General features: G+C 43.0%; 1 protein-coding gene across 2 annotated transcripts in view; it reads left to right on the forward strand.

Annotated features, from left to right (window-relative positions):
• Nucleotides 1–25276, forward strand: part of fgfrl1a (fibroblast growth factor receptor like 1a) — a 70038-nt gene that overhangs the window by 9516 nt on the left and 35246 nt on the right. For both annotated transcript variants that reach the window (XM_034597760.1, XM_034597759.1), the window contains exon 3: nucleotides 17089–17361. In XM_034597760.1, the coding sequence (XP_034453651.1) occupies nucleotides 17089–17361 (273 nt within the window). The remainder of the gene's footprint in view (nucleotides 1–17088; nucleotides 17362–25276) is intronic.

Raw genomic sequence — 25276 nt, forward strand, 5'->3', positions numbered from 1 at the left:
TCGAACTGGTTCCACTCTTGATTTAAGCTGGAGGATATTACACTGAACTCAAGACAGATAGAGATTCAGGCTTTAACTCTAAAGGTTTTGGGACGTCCACAAATAATGAAAGGTTCTGTCTGTTGCAACAATATTTGGCTACAGGAGTTTATACTAACAGTTAAAGGCATTAGAGAAAGAGTTATAGAAGCTGCAAACACAGTATATATGCATACATATATATGCAAAGTATATGTAATGTTCATGACAGTATATTTGCAGGGTTTATAGTCATGTTATTGTTAAAGCAGGAGATATGACATGTTGCACATTCGTCTTTCTCCTCCGTTCCTCCTCGTACTCTTTCCTCCCCAGCGTTTGTGTCTCCTCTCTCCTACATAGAGCTGTATTGTGTGGGTCGTGGCGCCACAGTGCTGTATTGTGGTCTCTGTGGGTTTGGGGTATGTTTGGTCAGTGCTACAGCACAGCAGGTCAAAGGGCAGCCTGTGGATCAGGGGAGGGGAGGGGGGTCAGGGACAGTGTATGTGTGTGTGTGGGGGGGGGGGGTCAGAGAAAGCACATGCCCGCACCAGAGGAGACTGCAATAACACACCAGGAACCCCACAGGACAACACACACTCTGCTTTCACTGCTTTATCCCTGTGTCTCACTCTGCCTCAGGTCAATCACTTCATTGTCATGTGTGACAGAATCACACTAATTAACACATCCAAACTCTTTTGGCCTTAATGACTTATATTGGTTCTCTAATAGGGTTTTATTTTTAAACCAAATATTGCGTAGAACAATATTTCAGAAAACATTTAATAGAATGCTTTTTTTTGTGGAGCTTTTGATTTCCAGTGATATATTTAAGGTTAATCACAGTGGGATGTATTAGTTAGTAGAGAATTGACACACCTCCGGCACCAGAATGAGAGTGAAGAAGATAACAGAAATGACTGGAGATGCTCTTTGCACCCACCTCGACTTGTGTTAACTGATATTTCATAACGCAACTTGATTTACACTTTATACTTCCTTTATTTATATTTTATCATATAGTTGCTTGTTTGTATATTTATATTTCCCTTGTAAATCTTTGTCAAATAGGCACAACACACAAGACGACAAGTTTCTTGAGTCTTGAATCTTGAATATCCGTAAACTTTAAGTACTGCAGTATTAGTGTCCATAATAAAGAAGAAACATGTCACTATAGAAAACCGAGCAGATTAAAGCAAATTTAAAAAAGCCCAGGAGCAAGTTATTCTGTTCCAGGTCACTTTGGTTAATCACCACTTTTCACTCAATGGTTCACCGGGATCTATTTTTTTTAAAGGTGGGAAAGATGGAGTTAAAGCTGTCTACAGGGAGGTCTGTGTGAGTGTCAGTCACCTAATTGTCTGTACTGTTCTGCCTTTACATCTCACCTCCTCTCTGATCTGTCTGTTCTCTTTGTCGCTCTCTATCTCCCTCTCTGACAGTTTAATTCCTCTGCCACTTTCTTTGTCTCCGCTGGTTTCCCTCTCTCTCTCTCTCTCTGTCTCTCTCCTGTCTGCCCTTCAGCCAGACCCTTTCCAACTGTTTTTTCTGAACCCCACCTACCCCACACACACACACACACACACACACACACACACACACACACACACACACACACACACACACACACACACACACACACACGCACACACACAGTCTCCAGCTGTTATTCCTGATGGCGTTACAAATGAGATGCTGAAAGGTGATCGCTGCGACAGGAGACGTAGACCCTATGTTTTCTTTGGGCTTTAGCTTGTCAGATTGGGTCTGTTGAGGGGGTGTGGGTTGGGTTGGCGGTTAGGGGGTGGAGGTGATGCAGTTCTCAGGGCAGCTGTGTGTGTGTGTGTGTGTGTGTGTGTGTGTGTGTGTGTGTGTGTGTGTGTGTGTGTGTGTGTGTGTGTGTGTGTGTGTGTGTGTGTGTGTGTGTGTGTGTGTGTGTGTGTGTGTGTGTGTGTCATTGGCCGTGATAGACTGACCGACAGACACACACACGTCCAACCCTAAAACCTAAAAATACCACCATTGTGACCTGAGCCTCGAATGTGATTGACATGTTATGGACAGTGAGCCACGCTCTCGTCCTATTGGTTGTTTACGAGACGCTCAGGTGACCTTCCACCTCGGGAAGTGGAGGCTGATCAGGGGCAGGATGTTAAGGCAGGCGGCTTTAGGAAATACTTTTTGTAAGCTGTTGCTGTAGTTTGACACACTTGAGTTCTTGTTTGTCTCAATTCAAACGTTTGCTTGCACAAAACGAACACAGCCTTTACTTGATCTTGTGGTTGCAGGTTTTACATATATCAGTTTGCATGAAATTACAGGATTGACAAGCTATGCTCCAGGAATTTCTCGATATTATGTCTCTTTCTTGTTGTTCTCTGCTGTTTCCTTTCCACTAAAGCAGGAAACCCACTTAAAGTCTGTTTTAAAGCGACTTTATATCAATGAACACAATGGGCTCAGAGACTGTTTTGGGTTGGTCTTCCTTCAAGATCAGAAAAAAACTTTAAACATGGCACAGAGTGGAAAACCGCGACACACGAGGAGACACAAATGCACTCTTCTTTCTCCCCAGTGCCAGCTGTCAGCATGGAATCCATACTTCAGGGGGAATGTGAGAGGACTGTGAGAGTTGTGGGGGTGGGAACTCTGGTGGGGACATATACCAGTGTATGTGACCGTGTGGCCAAAGAAGGGCATTCTTGTCATCTGGTATTTACTGATTATTGATCTTTCCTTTCCTTCAAAATGAAATAGAACGTAATTTTTGTCACTGTCCAATAACCTGTTTGTATGTCATTGTGTTTGTCACCATCGCAAGACAAAAAGTATTATAGTTGTTCTGTACATGCACAATCCCATAGAGGGGAAGAGGGGATCATTGTTCAAAGCCAACTTGACCTTCTGATGAGATGAAATAAGATAAGATTACATTTTATTATCAGTTATTCTTCCTAAATTTGTCTTGCATCCCACGATGTGCAGTTTCATAAAAACCAACAGAAACCATATAACCAAACAACAAAGCACTTATTGAATCGCACATTCTGATTAAGTGGCTGCTGTGCAATTAACATTATCACTCCTCTAACATTTAGTCCTCAGTCCATACAGGGACACTTGTTGAATCTTTCTGTAAAAGTGGTTATTTTGATTTATAGTTGATTAAAATCTAACTTTGGAAACTTGGATTTTTAAGGTTTGGCTTTGCCGTTAGTTGCCTTAATTTTTTTTGGGCATATATCTATTTCTTGGTCCATCCTGGAAGAGGGATCCCTCCTCCGCTGCTTCTTCTGAGGTTTATACCTTTTTTAATGTTTTATTTTAAGAGTAACTACTTTTCCGAATCACGGGTCTGAATCTGACGATACTGTTTGCTTCACACACTGTAAAGCACTTTGAGTTTTGGCTCTAAATGTGTCTCCAACGCAGTAGAATCTCAGCTCATATAGACGAACAGGCAAGAGCCACCAGTTCCCCTCCCGGAGACGGAGACAGTGTGCATGGACACAGTGTGATTCAACTATTTCAGGACTTCACATGCAGCCAAAGTAGACAGAGCATCCTGTGTTGATTATTGTTAATAATTTGAGAAGCAGCACAGAACGGCATGACTGGCATTTCTTGCATTTTTCCCAAAGCAACAGGAAAAACATTGACCAGATCTGTAGAAAATTACAAAAACAGAGTATCTGCAGATATCGGTTACAGCTGCGGTGAAGTAACCCGGGACGTTAAACCCCTGCCAGTAACACACGGTGCTGACGTACAGCCTGCAGACCAGTTAGCTGCGTTAATTATTTCCCACTGCACTACACTTCATCACACTGGTCAGCTCAGCGCACGTATTATCCGGAGGTAATCCCTCTGTTGTGCTGGCCCCCGTTATCACACCAGGATACAACGGGCCTATTCTTCCACACGTAATTAACAAAGGTACTTATGTGCTGCTTTCTGGGATTTAACTGTTGTGTTGGTGGAGCTTTAGGGAAGGCAGTGGGACACGGTGGAAAATGGCGGAGGAGGAGGGGGAGAGGAAAGCTCGCAGATCAGTGGTGCAGCCGAGCTTTCAGACTTTAGGTGTGCAGCTTTAACCACACTGGATTACTTGTGGTTGGTTTTAGTTGAGAGGAAAAAAGTTTGGGGTTTATTCTGGCAACTGCATGTCGTCCTCAGTGGTAGAAAGTAATATGATTTAACACTTGTTAATACACATGTCCACAGTTTGTGTGTATCTAATAAAGACTTGTGTAATAGTGTCAACAACAAAAAAGTCTTGACATGTTTCCTCCTGATTTATTTTGATGGCCGAGCCCGAGCCTCAGATTTAGCTCTTAGCTGCTTTCACGCTTTCTCAGGAGGAGTGTGTGAATGTACATGACCGAGTGAGAGCCTCCGGGTTATCTGCAGACTTTCTCCGCCTGGGGGGGGGTTGATGACGCTTCTAACACGCAATAGATGCAACACAAGAAAACAAATATCTCCGTGGTGCCACACGCGTAGAAGACACCGATGAAGATGTCAAGAAATGTTGTGGTGTGTGTGAAACTCAGTCCGGACCCAATTCTCGTATCCGTAGGTCATGTCTGAAAACAGCTTTAGGGAACCACCCACTGTTCTTAATCAAACTTGATTGGCTGAGAAAGAGATCAACTCACAAGGCAGCCTGGGATCAGATTTTGACGTAAAGGTTACGGTAAAAAGATTCTAGCAGCAAGATCCAGCAACTTCGCCTAAAACTGATTTAAAAAAAAGTAGCGTATTGTTGTTGTCTGCGTTTTCTTTTATTGTGACACACACACAGTGACACATGTGCAGACTGATGAGAGGAAAAAACAAGTGCAAGAGCTGAAGAGAACATGAGGGAGGCAGACTGAGGCAGAGATTAGTCCACACTGACAGCTACAAGTAACATGATGACTGATTCATTTCAGCCGGTATTCTGGAATCGCCTGTGAATGTGTGTGTGCTTTTGAGTGTGTGTGTGTGTGTGTGTGTGTGTGTCTGTGTGTGGTGTGTCAATCAACACTTCACAGGCTCTGTTCCCAGATTGCCTTGTGTATCTCTGCCAATTCCGCATGTGACACACACACACACATGTTGTAAAAGCAATGATTCAACCACTGAATCGTTTTGCTTCTCACACGGATGAACAAGACTTTTTCTGTTCTTGATGAGTCTTAATGGCTCCTCGTCCCTCACAAACCTTCTGGCGGTGAAATTACATGAATCGTGTGGAGACATTTACTCACTTTCCAAAACCAACAATCCACCACTTCACATAGCGATCAGCCAGATGTGCAAACGTGAGCAACGTGTCGAAGCAGTTTTTACACTTGTCTCTCAAACTGGGTTTTATTTCAGTGCTCAGCTTTTACATGAAACTCATGAGACTGAGTTGAGACCGTCCGAAATTATTCACATAATAAAGATTTATTTTTGTTACAGGTTTTACTTTGATTTGCTAGTATCACAGAGAGATTATTATTCACTCCCCAAATTTGTCTATATTATCTTTATTTATTCAGGTGAATCCTGTTTAAAGAGAGACTTGAATGTGCATAAAGTACAAACAATGTTAATATAAATTAATATATAAATTTAAATCCAATGATCTTATGATGTACTGAAACATTTTCTCTGATCATAATCAATCATTAGTTTAAGGAGCTGTGTAACTCTTCAACATGTTTTAATATCCAAGATTAAATCCTCATGCTAAAAGTTTCAAACATCTTTCATACACGTTTCCTACATCTGAGGGATCTAATAGGACCTGAAAGGATTTTACCTGTGGGATCCCCCTCATCGACGCTCAGGTGGCATCAGGTGTCAATGAAAGAAACACTGCTTTGACTCCCTCAGTTTTTACTTGTGTATATATGATGTATGTGCAGGTTCAGTCCCGTGTGAGCCGTATGTGAAGGGGTTATAGGTGACTTCATCTGAAGTTTGAGTAAAACATCAGTAGAGTTGTTGCGTCTTCATTTTGCTGAGAGATTTGTACGTCAGTCAACAAAAAGAGATGTAGGTTAAGCACATGCATTTGCGCGCGCACACACACACACACACACACACACACACACACACACACACACACACGTTAATCCCCTCTCTCTCTCACACACACACACAGTAGGCTAAGGAAAGACAGTGACCTGAGCTGAACAAATGGACTTAGTCACGGCTGAGGATTGGTGTGGAATGTGGGAGGGGGCGTGCGTGTGTGCGTCCATGTGTGTTTGTGTGTGTGTGTGTGTTACATGCATGCTTGGAATGTCTAACTCTCCACCCAGTGAACCAGAAAACACAGGTGGAGGAGAGAAGGAGGAAATACAGGAGGAGGATGGAGGGAGGCGAAAGAGGGAGGACTGGGTTATCACATGCAACAACGAGTGTGTAATATGGATTTAGAAGTGTTGATTACTGATTAACTAATTAACTCTTCAGTCTTCTTTGCTTGTTTGTTATAAGTGCTTCATTCGTTTTTTCTCACTATGAGACACTTTGTAATCCTGATTTTTAAAAGCTGTCATAAATAAGGTTTTACTTACTTAACTTACAGAACTTAAAGACATAAATTGAGCCTGATTGCATGTAAGAGGTCAAAAGTGTGGCTACATTTTGTCAGGCTTGATGCCAGTAAAAGGACATTGCTGCCAAAAACACAACAAATTTGGTAAAACACATGAACGTACACGGAATATATTTAGGAGTAGAAAGTTATTCTGCGTTCGACTGCATGAAGAACGGGTCACAGCACCGAACGTTACAGAGCTTCCTTCAGAGTCTCCTCCCCCAGGTTCCCTCTCATCTGAGATTAACAGGTCATGTTTAGCAAACATCAAAAATTCTGCCAATTAGTACATGGTTGTTATAAAATGTAGCTGCACCTCCTGAACCACAGCCAACCAGAAGGTCCAGGAATCTGAAGGTTCCCAGTTCGTTTCCTGCTCTTAGACATTTCTTATTTATGGATGTTTATGTTAACAGACAAGTTTAAGCTGTGGCTGAAATATATTTTACTATATTGTGTAATGAAACCATCATTCTATTAGAATGAATGATGCAAAAGAAAAAAGAAAACACACATTGAGGCCAAGGTGAACATTTTTGAAGGAGACCTACTCCTATATGGTTCGAATATCATAAAACCAAATTTAATTAAACCCTCAACACAAAAGTCTCTGCTGCTGTTGATTTATTCTTCTCTTTTCTCTTTTCGCTCCAGCCGATTTATATCTTATCTACAATTATTTAACTGCCTCGAGAGTAACTCCATCTATTCAGGCGCTTATAAAATCAGTCACCTGCTTTTATATGTGTTACGTCAATATGAAAGACCCTCGTAGCTTTATCACCGAAGGGCACCACAGCACGTCTGTGTGTGTGTGTGTCTGTGTGTGTGTTTTCACTGCTGTTAATGTGTAACAGTGTCTGCCTCCAGAACGCTGATAAAAGTCAGGTCGAGGACACCGGTCGGGGCTCCTCATGCACACAAACATCCACACACACTCGAGTGTTAACTACTTCTTATCTCGCACCAGCTATGTCTGGCCTTATCTGCAAGGCACGCGGTGCTCTGCATGCACACACACACACACACACACACACACACACACACACACACACACACACACACACACACACACACACACAAACACAGAAGATGCCCGCCTACAATACAAATGGATGCATTTACGATGGCCATTTTGCTAAGGGCAGTAAAGTGTCGTTAAATATAAAGGTTTGCCACCAAAAACGAGAGGCTTGAAATGTCGGCCACTGCCTCGTTCAGGGGGACATTGCTAACTTGTCTCCGCTGCTGTAACCTGACAGTGACGGAATAAGTAGATTGACCCCGACCTCCGACTTCTCCCATACGTTTAACAGCACCTGCAGCAGCTGTAGTTTTTTTTGGGGGGGGAGACTTTTCAGTGTGTTAAATGTCACAGGAAAAAGGTTGACGTGAATGAAACGGTGAAGCTGTTTCAACATCTGCATTTCTGTGTTTTCTGCAAATGTTGCACTTTTATTCATGTATTTTGGACCTAAAATGCAAAACTTGAAAGTTGAACATGTTCTTTACGAGGTTTCTTGATGTAATTGCATTACATTTTAATGCTTGTGAATGAATATAAAGAGCCGGTCTTTGCATTTTACTTCTTTTAACTTGTTCTTAGAGTCTCTGCATTATACCAGTGCATATAATTTCATATCTGTCCTTACCCCTTTAGAAACAAGTTCTATCTTCAGGTTGGATGTAGCTGCACCAATGACTTGTGCAAAGAAAGACAGATGTACATATATTTTACCACAGTGCATGAACGTGAAACAGGATTTCAGATTGTTCTCGGCAAATTGTTCTTATTGGAAGATTTTCCTTTTAGTACAGTGAATGATTCATTTTCATAAATCTTCTGTGTGTGATTAATGTGAAGGGGGTGTGGTTCATTGCATTTTGCTGGCCAGGAAGTAACCTGAGCAAATTAATGTTTTGCAAAGTATAAAACCCGACAGGAAAAGGTCTCTGGTACAATTTGAACTTCACCCTGCAGGTTTCAGGGGAGGTGAACACAAAATGTTACCTTTGGAAAAACAACTATGTGGTCATTTTATATTTTTTATTAAACTCTAAACTGTTTATATGTGAGAGGTTTTATTTCTACACGAGGAGCTAAAGTTTTCCCCTCCATGCACAGCTGCTTGTTGGGTAGGTTTCCTGTAAATAACAGCCTGGGCTCTTATTGCTAATCTCAATAGTGGAGAGATTTTTCTCACTGGAAGATAAACTTACTTTATTCTTTTTTAAACTTATTTCTGTGAACTTTTTTAACTTCAGTGGGTTATGATGGAGCTAAGTTTAGCGCCGTATGTCTCATACGTCAGTAATTGGCTGTGGATCAGGACGTCTGTTCCATGTCTGTCTCAGGTCTTATATTGCCTTAAAATGTAACCCAGTCCCCAGCCTACACACACACACACACACACACACACACACACACACACACACTCTCTGAACTGGAATAGTACTTATGGCCTTTAACCTACTTTCAGCCCCAGCTGGCCCTCTTCCCTCATTTATTCGGTCTTTTCCACTCCCCCCCCCCCCCTCCCACTTAACGAAATATAATGTGATTATCTTCATTTCCCCCCCCATTTCTTAAATCCCATTATCTATTTGCCAAAGATGATCACAGTTGCAGCTCAAAAAACAAAACAATTCCATCTTCAGTTTAAAAAGATTTCGTCATCAGGCAGTCTCCTCTTTATTTCAACACATGTTTTGTAGTTTGGGGAGTTAAGACGTAGGAAGTGTATTTATAACTTGATCCATAATGTTAAAAAAACCACGCCAGGTCACATGGATGCTTTGGCGGCTCCGTCTTCAAAGCCGACAGGTGGCATTTTAATATGCTCACTGTCAAACGGTGTAAAATGTCCTTTCCCCTCCTTCTCCATCCAAAGACAGAAGTAACAGAGAAAACAAGGTTTTGTGTCTTCGTTCACGTTAAGATCAGGTTTAAACAAGTCGTGACTGCGAGACGTCAATGGACCGTTCAGGATGTCTCTCTGTCAATCTTCTCTTTGTCTCACAGGATGTAAACGTAATACACGGCCATGGAAAGTAAAGCACATTCTGTTACAGACTTTATCGCAGGTAGTCATTAAGATGTCAGTTCCTTGTCCAGCCTGCACTTGACCTGCAAATCCCCAATTTTAGCAGGTAGTTGTTTGAGTGGATTAAATCCGTCTCTTGATCCTGTCGTGTCTCCATTCCTGAGCCGTCTGTCTCCATGTGTACGTCTGTCTTTCTGTCTTTCACGCACAACTTCATCTTTCTTCCCTTCCTGTACTTTAATCACTTTCCTTAATTTGGCCCAACGTGTTACTACCCTCACACAAGTGCATACTGTGCATGATGTGGTTTTTTTCAAAAGCTCTTTACAAGCTTTAAAAGAATGTTCTCGGCTCCAACTGCCCTCAGGTTCTTGGTGGTTTGTGCAGCTTTATGGTCTCAGTTTCCTCAAAAACCTTGTTCCCACTTTCCAGTGTTTGACAATCCTCCATCTTTCCTTTATGAAATGAAACTAGTGCAGTGTTTATTTTTGGACCTGAGGCTGGAAGCAGTTTTATGAATCTGACTTTTGAAAGTGCATGAATGAACCTCAGTGCGTCGGCCGCAAGATATAACTTCAGGTTGTAGCTGCACCGACGAGTTGTGGGCGTTGAGATTTAATTGATTCTTTAACTGCGAATCTACACATTTTTCCCACAGTGTGAAACGGCAAATTGTTTCCATCAAAGCAGTTTCCTCGTGCCCAAGTTGACTAAATGAGTCGTTTTCATAAATCTTCTCCGTGATTCATTTGAAGGGGGGGTGTGGCATTAGAAATGAATCATTGCGTTTTGCAGGCCAGGACTAAACTGAGCAAATTTATTGTTTTTTGCAAAGTATAAAACCCGACAGGAAAAGGTCTGTGGTACATTTTGCTCTTCACGCTGCAGGTTTCAGAGGATGTTGAGATGAAATGTTAACACTGCTCTTTGCTTTTTTGGAAGGAACGACGTGGCCATGTGGTCATTTATTTCATTTTTACACTCAATTTTGCAGAGAACATTTTGGGCATTGTTTGTTTGAATGAGGTGAGCTAAGGTTTTCTCCTCCTCCTCAACTTGCTCGGTAGGTTTCCTCTATACAACAGCCTGGGCTCTTATTCTTAATCTCACTTGTGGAAAGGTGAAAATCAGACAGGTGCTGCAGCAAGAAGAAAAGAGAGGTGGAACAATAAATCCAGGCTCATAGAAGAGAAGCAGAAAGAGGTGGATAGACGGGTGAGGATGTGAAAGAATAAGGAAGGAAGTAGCAACAGAATAAACCATATAACTCATTATCAGGCAATAAAATACCAGATTAAAATGAATAAATACAAGAATACAAAAGGTTTTTACACCTTCATGAGTGTGTGCTCTCAGGAAGCCGATGGTGGGAGTAACTCTGAGGATCAGGTTGCCGTACCAACCACTCAGCAGATTCCTCAACGTTTTTCTGGCCGCTGTGTTTTTTCTTTTTCTTCTGTGTCTGTGTGTGAGAGAGAGAGAGACAAGTGTCAGCCTTAGGTTTTTTCTGCTGTGTGTCCCCCTCAGTGACGTTGACGTATCCTCCCCGGCCTCAGGCCCAGTGTTAACTGTCAGGACGGAGTAACAAGCAGCAGTTGACCTATTGATGAGGTGGAAGTGACTGGGTCAAAATGAGAAAGTGTCGGTGGAGCGAGTGTGTTTTTGTGTGAGCACGTGCGCGACAGAGGAAGGAAACTTAATGTCTTCCCATCACTCTGCTCGTTGCCTCAGGCCCGAGAAGGGCAACGGAGTGTGTGTTTGAGTTTGTGTGTCTCAGTGACAGAGATGGAAGAGGACAGACATGTTTTATTTGTGCTAATTCTGTCAGTGCAAGCAAAATAACAGGTGTGGAAAGTGCGTCCGACCAAATAGACAAAAATTAAGCCCGACCCAAAGAGGTGGTCTTGGTCCGGATCAAACTCAACCATGGCTCATTCAAATGGAGAGACTGTTTTTTTTGTCTGCAAATGCATTAGCCGAACTGGCAACACACCAATGACGGATGCACGCCCATCTACAAACACATAAATCTTTGAGGATTGTTTGAGTACCTAAGCATTTTATTTATGACGACAGGACGAACGTATATCACACAAAAGTCTGTAGCAGGCTCCCATATTTGCAACTTGAAACCAACACTTACCTGATCAGATGTCCTGAGTCGGGACTCTCAGGTGTGAAAATGCTCTAACTCAACAAGTTGGTTCAAACAATGTGTTACGCAACCAAAAATCTCACTGAACTGGTCATAATAAATGTGATAACTGGATCCAGGCTTATAAAGAGAGTTCAGAAACACAAGCGTAACGGCAGAGGATTTCACGGTTTAAACAAAGTGTTGCATAAATATCAGACTCACGTGTATTCGGGTAATTTCAGCAGCACGCAGAAATTTTCCTTGGAGCAGAATGTGAAGGGATAAACCTTCTGCCAAGTTTATGAACTGGGTTTAGTTAAAAGTACAACATAGAAATAAGTTTATTTTGTAACTGGTGGGATAATAATGATGACCTCTTTAGGACCCGTTTGTGTTACTGTGCTCCAGTCTTATCAGAAACACACAGTGACACATAGCTCGGTACACACACACACACACACACACACACACACACACACACACACACACACACACACACACACACACACACACACCTCTACCTTGCGCAGTACATCAACACTGTGTCCCGCTGTTAAGTGCTCTCCATCAAAAGCATTCCTCAGCTCTCTCCTCCAGCTCCAGTCTCACGTCCCTGCCAATAACAACTCGGTGTTGGACCCATCTGACTCAAAGACCAGTGGAACGTTAAGGGGATTAAAAGACCAAACTCTGGATCCAAAACCAAAACATAAAGAGTCACACGAAATATGGCAGCACATAAATTGACCAAATTATCAGGTATTTTCTCATCAAGGAGAAAAACGTTCAAGTGTTCAGACACTGAAGAAGTTTTTTTAAATGATTTCTAGAAGTGTCACATGTGTCCTTGTGATGGAGAGTAGGTGTTTATTGTTCTCCCTCAAATGTAAAGTATATTACAAATCCTTCATTGTCAGCCAATTGTGGAATTAAGATTTTTTTCTCTCGGGGAAATGTCTGGGAAAGGCATTAGTGACTCTGATTTAAAAAAAAAACTGCACTCCGCTCAGACGTTAGCTGGAGTTTAAATTTCAAAAAGAATGCAGAATAGACAACCAAAGAAAAGAGTGAAAGTGTGAGTTGATAAAAATCTACTGATCTTACTGGAATCTACTAAACCTGCTCTACTGTAACTAGAACCAGACGTACTGTAACTAGGTTAGATTAGACCAAACTATATTACACAATACACACTGGACCATTGTATACTGGATTTGTTAAGCTGCTTTCAGACTTGAATTGAACTCCAGAGATACTCCACACTTTCTGCGGAGGAGGTGAATGCAAATGTCCGAGAGAGAGCCCCCGAGTATAAAGTCTGCATAAAGTCCCTCGACTCCGATGTGACATCACAGCAGGATCCACTGGGGTTGATGATGCTTCTAACAAGCGACAGACGCAAAAATGAAATAAAACAAAAAGGAAACAAATATCTCCTGGTGAAAAAGTGGAGCCACACAAGTATAAGACACCGATAAAGATGTCAAGGGAGTTTGTGGTGATAAGAGATGACAACGGTGTGGATGTGCTGGAAACGAAATCACGTGATCTCCGCAGCAGAATTAAAACGTAACTTCCTGCCTCTGCCTGCTGCACCAGGCTGCTCCACTTCTCCCATGAATGAGTCCAGACTTTAGTTAACTGAGACTTTAGTTAACTATTTATACCATTTAAATGAGTCCCACTGTGTATTTATAACACATCTTCTCTTCTACTACTACCCAGAAACGAAGCCAAAATAACCCTGATACAAACACTGCCATCTTTTGCCGATGATGTCATTTGGAGCCACGATATTGGATAGATTGGAGCCTGAAATGACAGAAATCATCTTTATAAAGGATATTTGATGTGTATTTTCAGTTTTTCATTTTGTCCATGTCCCATCTGCTATGATGGAGGAGGCAGGGTTTATGATCTATACTGTAACCAGCCACTAGGGGGCGATTGAGAGGCTTTGGCTTCACTTTTGGGGAGATGTCATGTTGTCCATCGTTATTTTCAGTCTATGGTTAAAACTAGAAATTGGACTTTGAGTTGTTTTAAGTTAAACTATTATTTCCAAGGTTAAAAACATAATATACTATGCTATACTATGCAGTATATAGTCCTCTATAATTTCAGGCACCAAAATGAATCTGTCCAAAGAAATGAAGTGAGCAGTTCATTTTGAGTGTAACTGTGAAAAGAGCCGAGCTTATGAACTGATTTATTTGGCCTTCAGACTTTCTCTCGGTCCAAGCAGGAGGAGGATGATGTGTTCAGCTCAGAGCTGGAGGGTTCTGCCTCATGTGTGAGAAGTGTATCTCTGACTCGAGCTGTATTTTCCTGTCATTAAGCTGCATAATGTCAGGTATGCACATCTAACTTATTGCACACTCCCTGCTTCATCAAGGGAAAGGAGAGGGAGGCTGTGCACGGAATATGTGCGAGCATCTGGAGGCGCAGAGACAACTTTTTATTGTTGTGGGAAGTCAGTTTTAAGCAAAGGAGCGCCCATAAGCCCCAAATGGACTAAACAGACAAACGTTTTCTAGCCTTGCAATTTTCTTAACCCCCCCCCCCCCTCACACACACACACACACACACACACACACACACACACACACACACACACACAAAGATGCAGGCAACCCAACAGATAAACGGACAAAGATGCTGAAGCACACAAAGGCACATAATCAGTGTAATTTGACAAAATAAAGTAACTCTGCCACTTTTTATACGTAAACTAACATTCAGCTGCACATACAGTACATGTCCGGAAGGACCTACACACATGCAGCAACCCCCCACACACAGAGACACACACAGAGACACACAAACACACACTTGTGTCTCATGAAAGAGAAGAATAGATTTTTTTACTCGCTTCAGTTTCACCTCAGGAGACAGATTTTAAAAGACATTTCTATGGTCATGGACCGTGCAAAAGCAGGAGGAGGGGGATCGCGATGGGAAGGAGGAAAGGTGGGTGAGGAGGGAGAGTGTAGCAGAGGTTAACTGTTGAAAGTTGAGAGGTTCAGTTCGAGGTCCTGCCCCCGTGATCCTCTGGGGGAAGCTGAGGCTCCGTGTGTGCAAATCTGGGGCAGGGGACGAGTAAATCAGGCTCTGAGAAAATAAGAAGAAAAAAAAAAGAGGAAATATGGCACAGCACAAAGAATTTGGTGTGAATGAGTGTGACGAAAGAGAAGACGGGAGAGCGGGGAGTAAGAGAGTGAAATGGAGTGAGGCGGAGAGGTCGATGGGAGTGATGACAGGGGGAGAGAGGACAGGAGGAGGCAGAGGAAACGAGGGGTTAAGGGCAAGAAAGAGAGAGGTAGCAGGGGAGTAGGGAGAGTTCAGGGGAATGAGATTTCAATGCGTCCGAGGAAGAGAAGAGAAGAAATAGATAGAAAGAAGAAAATGAACATTAAAGGGACATTATAGACGTAGAGAAAGGAATGGGACAAAAATAGGTAGAAAGGAACATAAAAGAAGAAAGATGATGTATGTGTTCAGGGAGATGCATAAAAGAAAGAAATGGCAAACGAACAGCAGGAGAACACAGGATTAATAACCAGGCTGCAGAGGAAAGAAAGAAATCAAGGTAGAGAGGAAGGAAAATGAGAACGAGTGAGCTGTCAGGCCACTGATGAGAAAACCACACAGTTTAACAAGCACAATAATCTGTCCAGGAGCGATGAGGATGGAGGGAGGACGGAGGAGGAGGAGGAGGAGGAGGAGAGACTGATGTGAATACCTCCATGTGACTAATGTCTTTTTCACACATTTCACCTTGATTCACATCTGCATTCATCCGTCTTTGTGTCGACCTGTTTAAACAGCAGCAAATACATGAAGACTGCTGCTGTAACTTTTCCCTTTTTTATAATCATATTAATTTAGCCAATATTACTCTAAGACACCGAATTTATCTCCAATATCGCCAGCTGCACATTGAAGAGAATTAATGTGAAAGTCTTTGTCAGAATTTCCAGAAGATCCTCTGGTAGTGAATCCATAAATGAAATAGACAAACAATTTGCTGATGGCAGAAAAGTTTTCCTGGCAATATCGTGTCTTTCCCTGGTTTTTAAAATGGCAAATAAAAACGGTTCCTTATAGATTTTAACCATTGGTGTCTGGAATATCCTGCTTGAGAAAATGGATGGAGGGATTGTTGGATGGATGGAGGGATGGTTGGATGGATGGATGGATGGATGGATGTAGTACCACCTGTTCATCTTCCGCAACCACACCTCAACTTCTCTTTCCCTTCCTCCTGCAGGAACCAGCTAAATCTGCTTAAAAACACCCCCCTCTCACAGTCTGCAGCTGTTTATTAAACCAGTCGTCCACAAGGACAAACCAAACGTCCCCATATACAATATCTGGCATCGGGCTGTGTTAGTTTTCTGTGATAAGAAGAAAGTACCAAACCTCAGATGTGTAAGTTTCAAGCCGTGTTTACATGTGTTCCTGGTCTTTATCAGGCCATATGTGTTCAGCCTGATAAGCCTCTATCAGGCACATTGTTAAAATCACACTCCCTTTGTCCTTCCTGTGACAAACGTTTAACCTCCAGGACGTGACCTGGAGTCGGTTGTTTTCTGATGCATTTACACACAATTGCCCTTTGTGGCCAGTCGGGACACTTTGTTCGGGCCACTCTGTGTTTTCAGGACTATATTTGGAGGCTATTGTTTTAACCCAAAAGCAGTAATGAGACGCTGAACTCCCACATCCCTCTCTCTTTCTTCCTGTTTGTCTTTCTTTGTGCTCCTCTCCTACTCGGCCATATTTTATTCCCCTTTCTCCCCTCACACACACTCCCTTAAATTCCTCGTCCCCTTCATATCCTCCCTTCTTCTCTCCTTACCTTCCTTCCTCTCCTTTCCTCCTCCCCTGCATTCCTATTCCTTTCTCCTTCACCCCTACTTCTCTCCATCTCTCTCTCTCTCTGTTTTCTTTCCCTCTCTTCCAGTCACCCTGTCTGCTCCTCCAGCACCTTTTGTTTTTCTAGTGTGCAGTTTCACCGTCGAGCAGCTACTGATTGGTCAAGGTCACGCCTGATTTTTATGTCTCAACGCGACGTCTCAGTTCATATTAAACTCACCGCTTGGCCGAGTGTTTGCTCCCGCGGGATTTTATTGTTGTCTTTGTAGAAATGTCGACATTTGAGTGCAGCCATTATAAAATCACATAAGGTTAAAGGATATTTCCTGTTTGTTTCATGTCGTATTTGTACGGTTATTTGTTGTGGGAGTCGTGGTTAAGAACTTTTAATGAGTCTCTCGCTCTCTCTTTCGTCATCTCTCATCCAGGCCCCCCCAGGGTGTCGGAGCGGGTGGCCCACCGTCAGAGCATCCGCATCGGCCGCACCATGAAGCTGCCCTGTCCCGTGGAGGGCGACCCCCCGCCACTCATCATGTGGACCAAAGACGGCCGCAACATCCACAGCGGCTGGACGCGGTTCCGGGTGCTGCAGCACGGTCTGCGAATTAAAGAGGTGGAGACGGAAGACGCAGGGACTTACATCTGCAAGGCCATCAACGGCTTTGGCAGCGTGAACATCAACTACACATTAATCATCATAGGTAAGTGTCTTATTATAAAGATCTTGGGGGCTTTCCCACTTTCCTGGTTGGGTCAGACTGCTGACTTCAGACTTTTCAGTTTAGTCCAAATCAAAATAACAGATGTGAAAGTGCAGTGGGAAATCACCTTATTTGGATAGCACGGACCGATTGCAGGAAATGGTATTAGTCAATAGAAGAAGAAAAAGGAGGAGGAGGTGGCTCACAGGTTTTCTAAATGTTTAAATGATGACTGCGTTGATTTAGCGCAGTTGAACTGGTGTTGGCGATTCTGGTAATAATTCCATAATGATATAACTGTGGCAACAAATGAGTTTTTCCCATTTTTTAAAAACCAAATTAGGCTAAAAATCGATCCAGCGCATGAGACTTATTTTTTGGAAGATTTGTGATCAAACAGAAAAGTCTCACGTTGAAGCAGTTCAGAGTTGTGTATTTTTTTCCCCGAGTGGTTGTGGATGATGACAGACATCCACCAGTAAATCGCTCTTTTATTTCTGTTCCTTTCTTCCCTTTAATTTAAGTCTGCATTCGATCTTCGGAACTCAATTCTTCTTTCTTTCTTGTTCTTTTCTTTCTTTGAGATTTCACATGCTTTCTCGCTCCCATTGACGCGGCCCTGTGAGTTTTTCTAGGATATAATTAGCCAGGTTAGGTTGGCGGGGCCATTACACTGTACTAAAGGCTGTGTAGGTCCCCAGACAATGGAACTCTGCTTTTGTCTGAGTTTTTTTTTATGCTTGTGTGTCGGTGACCACAATTATTGTGTAATTATGAATGAGGCATTTGTTAAAAGAGATGCTTGTGTTTTTGCTGTGTGTGTGTGTGTGTGTGTGTGTGTGTGTGTGTGTGTGTGTGTGTGTGTGTGTGTGTGTGTGTGTGTGTGTGTGTGTGTGTGTGTGTGTGTGTGTGTGTGTGTGTGTGTGTGTGTGTGTGTGTGTTGGACATTGCGTCAGTGCAGTGTGGAATGTCATGTTTTTGCCTGCAACTCGATTCAGACGTCGCTATGAAAGAGACATTGTTGTGTTTTGTTCTTTTTTTCTTCTCTATGTTATCATTTTCCAGGCGGTTGTCAGAACGTCTGGGTGTGTGCATGTGCGTGTGTTTCTTCCACTTGTACAAACACTGAGTTGTTATGTGGTTATTGTGGGTCTGTGACCCTGTGGACTACGACAACCTTGCTGCTCAAATACAGGTGTGTGTGTGTGTGTGTGTGTTTCTGTCTAAACTGGGACTCAAATAGCCGCTTCCCTCAACTCTCAAGCTTGTAAACAAAATAGCCAGCGAGGACAGTCAGTGTGTGCATGTGCCCATGTGTGTGTGTGTCTGAGGAAGCTGCAACACAACCCTCTCATTCCATGTGTTTGGGCACATGCACTGTGTGTGTGTGTGTGTGTGTGTGTGTGTGTGTGTGTGTGTGTGTGTGTGTGTGTGTGTGTGTGTGTGTGTGTGTGTGTGTGTGTGTGTGTGTGTGTGTGTGTGTGTGTGTGTGTGTGTGTGTGTGTGTGTGTGTGTGTGTGTGGTCTCGGTATCACGCATGTTGTTGGGATCGGAATCTGTTCACCCGCTCACATGGACTCGTCTCTATAACATGAATTATTACATTTTAAGGTCAGGTTGAGGTAAAGAGCAGTTATGAATAAGGTCTGAGCAAGTTTCCAGTAAATGTGCATAAGTTAATGTAATGTCGTCTGAAGTCATGGAGACGTGTGTGTGTGTGTGTGTGTGTGTGTGTGTGTCAGGTTTCAGTCAGTAGAGCAGATGCCAACAGGGAGATTAAGGCAGCGTTGCCGTCCAGAGAATCTGACTAAAGCATCTCTCTCTGCCCGGCTTCGGCTTCTTCAAAGACGGGCACAAGTAAAACGCTCCCACGCAGAAATTACCAGCCACTACTTTCTGCATCTAAATTACTGTTGATCATTTACTTTGTTTACATCAGTCTTGGAATTTAGATAAAATATTATAACAAGTTTTTTTGCAGCAAAGTGTGAATCTTAAAGGAAGTGCTGCAGAAAACTGAACGATTTTATAGATTACAGACAAAGTCGTCAATAAACACATCTTTGTTCCAGGTTGTTATAATATTATAGTTAATAGCCTCAAATGTGATATCACTTAAACTGCACTAAAAAAATCAGTTTGTCCTTCTGTTCCTCTAAAGTTTCGCATCCCAGCAGCAGTCACAAAAATATATTTAGTTTCCCACAACACGTTGACATGTTGCCAGGTCCGTTCTCCACTAATCATTATCGGTATGTGATCCAAAGCTGTATCGGTCCTGACCTGAACTTCAAAGTCGGGCTGGCATACAGAGGGCAGCGGGGCAGGGGGGGGGCAACAGCTGCAGCTGAGGTCATCCATGCAGACAGCTGCTGCCTCTCTCTCTCTCTCTCTCTCTCTCTCTCTCTTTCTCTCTGTCTCTTTCTGTTCTTCTCTCTCTTTCATTCACTATCCCCTTCATTCATTTCCCACTCTCTCTCACACACACACATCTCACATGCCCATGATTCAATGGATTGGGCAAACCCACATGAGTGTGTCGGGCTCATCTCAGAGACTTCTCTTTGACTGGAGACCAACTAATTTCACCCAAACCTGCATGAATAGATTTAAATTGAGGCTTTACAAGATGTTTAAAGATGTTTATTTTGGACCAAAGGCAATATAGGTGCAGTTGACAAAATAATCTGATCTCAAAGTGAACGTACAAACTGTTCTGAAGCTTTCAATGGTTTTAAGAACTCTCTCTAAGCAGAATGATCAAACTTTTGGATGATAAATCCGAAAAGTGCACATCACATGACCTTTAAACTCACTATCACACTTCTTATGGAAAAAATTAACGATGAAGAACCTAAATGTGCTTATTACACCATATCTGAGTCAATAGCTTCAGGAAGAACAAATGCACAGAGTTCACATGCTGTAGATGCTTCAGAGTTGACCTCGTGTTCGTAGATGTCAACAAGCCCAGAAAAATGGAAGCCGAGAGATGGACCACAGCACGGTCGAGACAGATCTGAGCAAAGAAGAAAAGTTGGAAGTGGAAGTTCAGTAGAATCATGATTTAATGAGCCAAACAATGATTGATTAGATGATTGTTTCATGTTATGATAATCACATAAGTGGGTAAAACGATACAAATGACTAGAAAAGTAGATGTTGGATAAAATGGTAAAAAAGGAAGTGAAGGAGTTTAAATTACTTGAGTTAAAATGGATGTTTTTATGAATAATGCTCAGTTGAATGGGGGTTTGTGTCCTCATGTGGCCTATTAGCAACTGGGAAATGAAGTGGCCAAGACTGAAGATTTTTCCAGAACCAGGAAGTTCAAGTTTTGAGTCAACGAGTTTGGTCACTTATAGCAGGCCAGGAAGAATGCGAGCAAAAAGGTGCAGACAGTTAGCAGCAGGACAGATCTCCTTTGCTTCAGTGGCTCAGGTGTCAAGTCACGCAGACTAATCTTTCTTCCTGTGCCGAGGTGCCTGGGCAGCAGCACAAATGGTACTTTGCGCTCCACCCTTCCTGGCCTCCGCCCCCGCTGCAGGCCAGGAATCCTGCTGCAGCATCTCCTTTGAGAGGCAGTGAGCGTGGAGATGTGTTTTCTGGAGCAATCTGTCGTCCAAAGCGTGCGGGCACTCCTCTCCGTCTTCAGAAGTGACGGCCTGTCCTCATCTGCTCGGGATGAAATTCGAGAGTTATTTTGACAGCATCGTCTTGTTTTATTCCTGCTTGCTTCACTGTTTAGCTTCCTCCCTCTCTCCTCCTCCTCCTCCTCCTCCTGGCCTTCTTCTCCGCTCCTCTCTTGTGTGGTCCTGCGGTAATTACACTGCCACCGCTCCGTTTCACAGTAATGAGCCCACACCCGCGTCTTATTGTCTTTCCCTCTCAATTTCTAACCCAAACTCTCTTTAACACCTTTTTCCTATTAGCACTCAATCTCTGCCCTCATTCCGCCTCCCTCGCTCGGCCGGCTCGTTTTTCCCTGACCACGTCTTAATTTGTATCAATATTTTCACAGTTTCCCATTTTTCAAGGGTGTAATAGCATTCGATTGCCATAAAACACCCACTGTACTGCTGCCCAGGGGTTGGAAGTGATGGAGAGGCGTTTTTCTGAAGGCTTTTTGTTAGCGGGGGGAAATTAAAAGATTCCTTGAAGTATTTTTTGCTTTTATAATGTGTGGGTTGGCAAATGAATGGGTGAGTAAATAGCTTGTGTGTGTTGCTTGTTTATCTGAGGATTTGAGGACTTGTGCATGCATACACTGGTGTGCGTAGATTAATGGGAGCAACAAACTGAGTAAAATTTATTTTTTTCCTCCTGAAAACTCGTCGTCCTTCAAAAGCCGAACGCCAGCAGAGCTCTTGTTTCTTCCTCCCACTCTCCTCCTTACGATCTCTCTCTCTCTCTCTCTCTCTCTCTCTCTCTCTCTCTCTCTCTCTCTCTCTCTCTCTCCGTCTCTTTCTTTTTCCTCTCTCCCTTTTCTCTGCCGTCTGTCTTTCCCGCTCGGCTCTGTGATATTCTCAAATTGTTTCCCTCCTCCCAGATTAATGATAGAAAATTTATAGTTCAAACCAGATGTGATGACAATGGGAGCGTGTCTGGAGCAGAGTTGGGAAGCCGTGCGTAAGAGGGAAGGAGGAAGCGGTTTGGAGTCGCGTGTGTACGTCGGTGTGTGAACAGTAACGTGTGTGTGTGTGTGTGTGTGTGTGTGTGTGTGTGTGTGTGTGTGTGTGTGTGTGTGTGTGTGTGTGTGTGTGTGTGTGTGTGTGTGTGTGTGTGTGTGTGTGTGTGTGTGTGTGTGTGTGTGTGTGTGTGTGAGAATGTAGAAAATGCAGTTTTTAGTTTGAATGATCATGTTCATCAATACATATTTGTGTGTGTGTGGTCTAAATATTCCTCTAGTGTGGGGACCTAAGTGGGGCCTTGTCTTTTTAAGTGGGACAAAAAGCTAGACCCCCCCACCCCACCCAACATAAATCATGAAGTTGAAGATGTGTTTTAATCTTAAGGTAATGCCAGGTTTTGGTAAAGGTTGGTGGGTTAAGATATTTTGTTACGTTAGATTAAGTCGCCAGGAAATGAATGTCAGCGTAATATCCCACGAAGTCACTAATGTGCAGATTTTTGGGAGATTTAAACATTTAACAACTGCAGCTGACAACTGGCCACAATTGGAGACGTAATAACGTTTGAATAATGATTTGTAAATTATTTATTTTCACTGAGCAACTGATACATAATGACTCCTTGCATCAGGTTTATGCTTTCTCTGTTTATCTGTCCCGCACGTGTGAGACTGCAGCTGTCTTCCGGCCAGAAACCAACACGTGATCAGGTTGCAGGCTCACATCATGTCTCCGTCCCTCAGTACCTCCGTCCCGATTCCTCGTCTGTTTTCGTGTTCTCACATTTCACAGTTTTTAATTGAGATAACTGGTGCCTCATCTGGAGAGGATGTAGAGGTGGCCAAGGTTTGCAGCCTAATGAGTATGAGTCATACTTGTGTGTGTGTGTGTGTGTGTGTGTGTGTGTGTGTGTGTGTGTGTGTGTGTGTGTGTGTGTGTGTGTGTGTGTGTGTGTGTGTGTGTGTGTGTGTGTGTGTGTGTGTGTGTGTGTGTGTGTGTGTGTGTGTCAGTCAGCATGGAGCCCAAAACTATTTCAAATAACTCAATCTCTTTCTTACACACACCCTTACCCACCTCCTGATAAACGCATAGGGCAGCTGTGTTTTACTGAAGGTGTGTGTGTGCGTGCATATGTATGTATGTGTGTGTGTTGTGGAGTTAGTGTTTTTACTGCCAGATTCCTCTGCTCAGGTTACACGCAACACTTTTTTTTCACTAATGGCTGAAAAATGCATGGAGTGAACGTGGAGCTGCAGCTCACTGGTTGTGGTGGTGCTCAGTTGAGGGTTTGAGGCCTCGGTGGGGATTTCTTTTGTCTTGTGTTTTTGAGGGGGCTGATATACAGAACATTCAAAAGATGTTATTTTTAAAAAGGGCCCCAGAGTTGATGGAGTGGTCCCTGCTCGTCAGTAGACTTGAAAATCCCTGAAGAAGTTTCCTCCGTGTGTTTCTTTGTGTTCTTATGCCACTTGGATAAGACATTTATTTTATTGTAACACTCGAATTTTCTAATAAACTGTACATGTCAAAACTTTCATCATGTCCGCCAAAAGAGATAATGTTTTCACCCCTGTTCTTGTGTTAGTTGGTTCCTATAAGATCAGACACGAACAGCTGAAAAGGATTTCCATGAAACCTGGTGTCAGTAGTTGGTGCCGGTCTGGGGCCGGATCCAGGATTTTGATTTAACGTTGTGAGAAACAACATTTTTACAGTTTTCTCTGGGACTTACACATGGATGTTGGTGGGGAAAAAGAAATCAGGCACATTTAGGGAACAGATATCTATGAGTGTGTGATATTTGGTGCAGCCTCGACTCAGTTACTGCAGTGAACGCACCTCAGACAGGTGTGCAGCCAAAAAAGTATTTATTTTGAAAAGAGTGAAATGAAGTGTTCTGATGTAGGATTAACCTCTAAATTAGATTTACCTCAGAGTGATTTTATCCAGAGCCTTTGTAAGGAAAACACTGTTTTTAACTTTTCTCAGTCCAAGAAAAAACATCTGTTGTGCCTTCCAGCGTTAAAGCAATAAGATTTCTACTTTTGGCTCTGCAGAAGTATTAATCTTAAAAGGCGTAAATGCTGCGTGACCGGACAAAATTCGACAAAACTTGATTATTGATTTTCTCAAGGGTTGCAAAAAGCAAAGATACAGTTAAACGGAGGGTTAGGTCTGTTTTTCTGTCGTCCCCTGAGGCTTCGTATCAGATGTTAGGTTCAGGTGGGTCCTGCTGTTGTAACAACAACACGCTGCCCGCACAGAGAAGTAGACAAAGCTGGCTCTCCGGAAATCAGGGTGGCACAGTGGTGAGCAGAGATATAAACATGCTGGTGTGTGTGTGTGTGTGTGTGTGTGTGTGTGTGTGTGTGTGTGTGTGTGTGTGTGTGTGTGTGTGTGTGTGTGTGTGTGTGTGTGTGTGTGTGTGTGTGTGTGTGTGTGTGTGTGTGTGTGTGTGTGTGTGCGCGCGTGTGCGCGTGGGCTAGGGTGATAATATGAAATAGCATTGGGCGACAGTGGAGTCGAGTTTCAAAAGATGTTTTCCACCTTGTTGTCGAGTCCTGTTGAGACAAATGCTCTCAGATGCACAAAGATATGTGTCCTGTATCTTTTACATAAATCAACAAGACCGGACAGAAAAACATTGTGTGCGCGCGCACACACACACACACACACACACACACACACACACACACACACACACACCTCACTGACAGATGTGAACCAAATACAGATGCACACACACACACACACACGCAGAAGATTGCACACTCCTCAGGGGCCCTGGCCTCCATTTCACGGCTGTCTGTCCCACATCCTTTCGTTCTGCCTCGTTTCACTTCCAGCAAAGACACGGAAAGAAGATGGACAGGATGGAGAGACAGAGAAAGCAAAGAGTAAAAAGGCCTCTTGCTTTTTTTTTTTTTTTCCTGGCTTCAGTCCGAAGACGTCAACAAGTCTGGGGAAGAAAGAAGAGAGAATAATAATCTGTGTCCTAACAGGATGAGATGTCACATTCGAATCCAAAACAGGGGATGAAGGGATAAAGAGAGGTGTATCTGCTGTTTCTCTATTGAAGCTCAAAGTCCATTAACGGAAGAAAGACAGAAAAGACTTGACAGTACACACGCACGCACACACGCGCACACACACACACACACACACACACACACACACACACACACACTGATGGATAGGTGGTCTGTTTAAAGTGCGGTGTATTAACAGACCAACACTGAGCAACACGGAGAAGCAAAACATAACGTTAACTATAGACTGTAAAT

The sequence above is a fragment of the Hippoglossus hippoglossus genome, chromosome 10, assembly GCF_009819705.1.
Source record: "Hippoglossus hippoglossus isolate fHipHip1 chromosome 10, fHipHip1.pri, whole genome shotgun sequence".
Taxonomy (NCBI): Eukaryota; Metazoa; Chordata; class Actinopteri; order Pleuronectiformes; family Pleuronectidae; genus Hippoglossus; species Hippoglossus hippoglossus.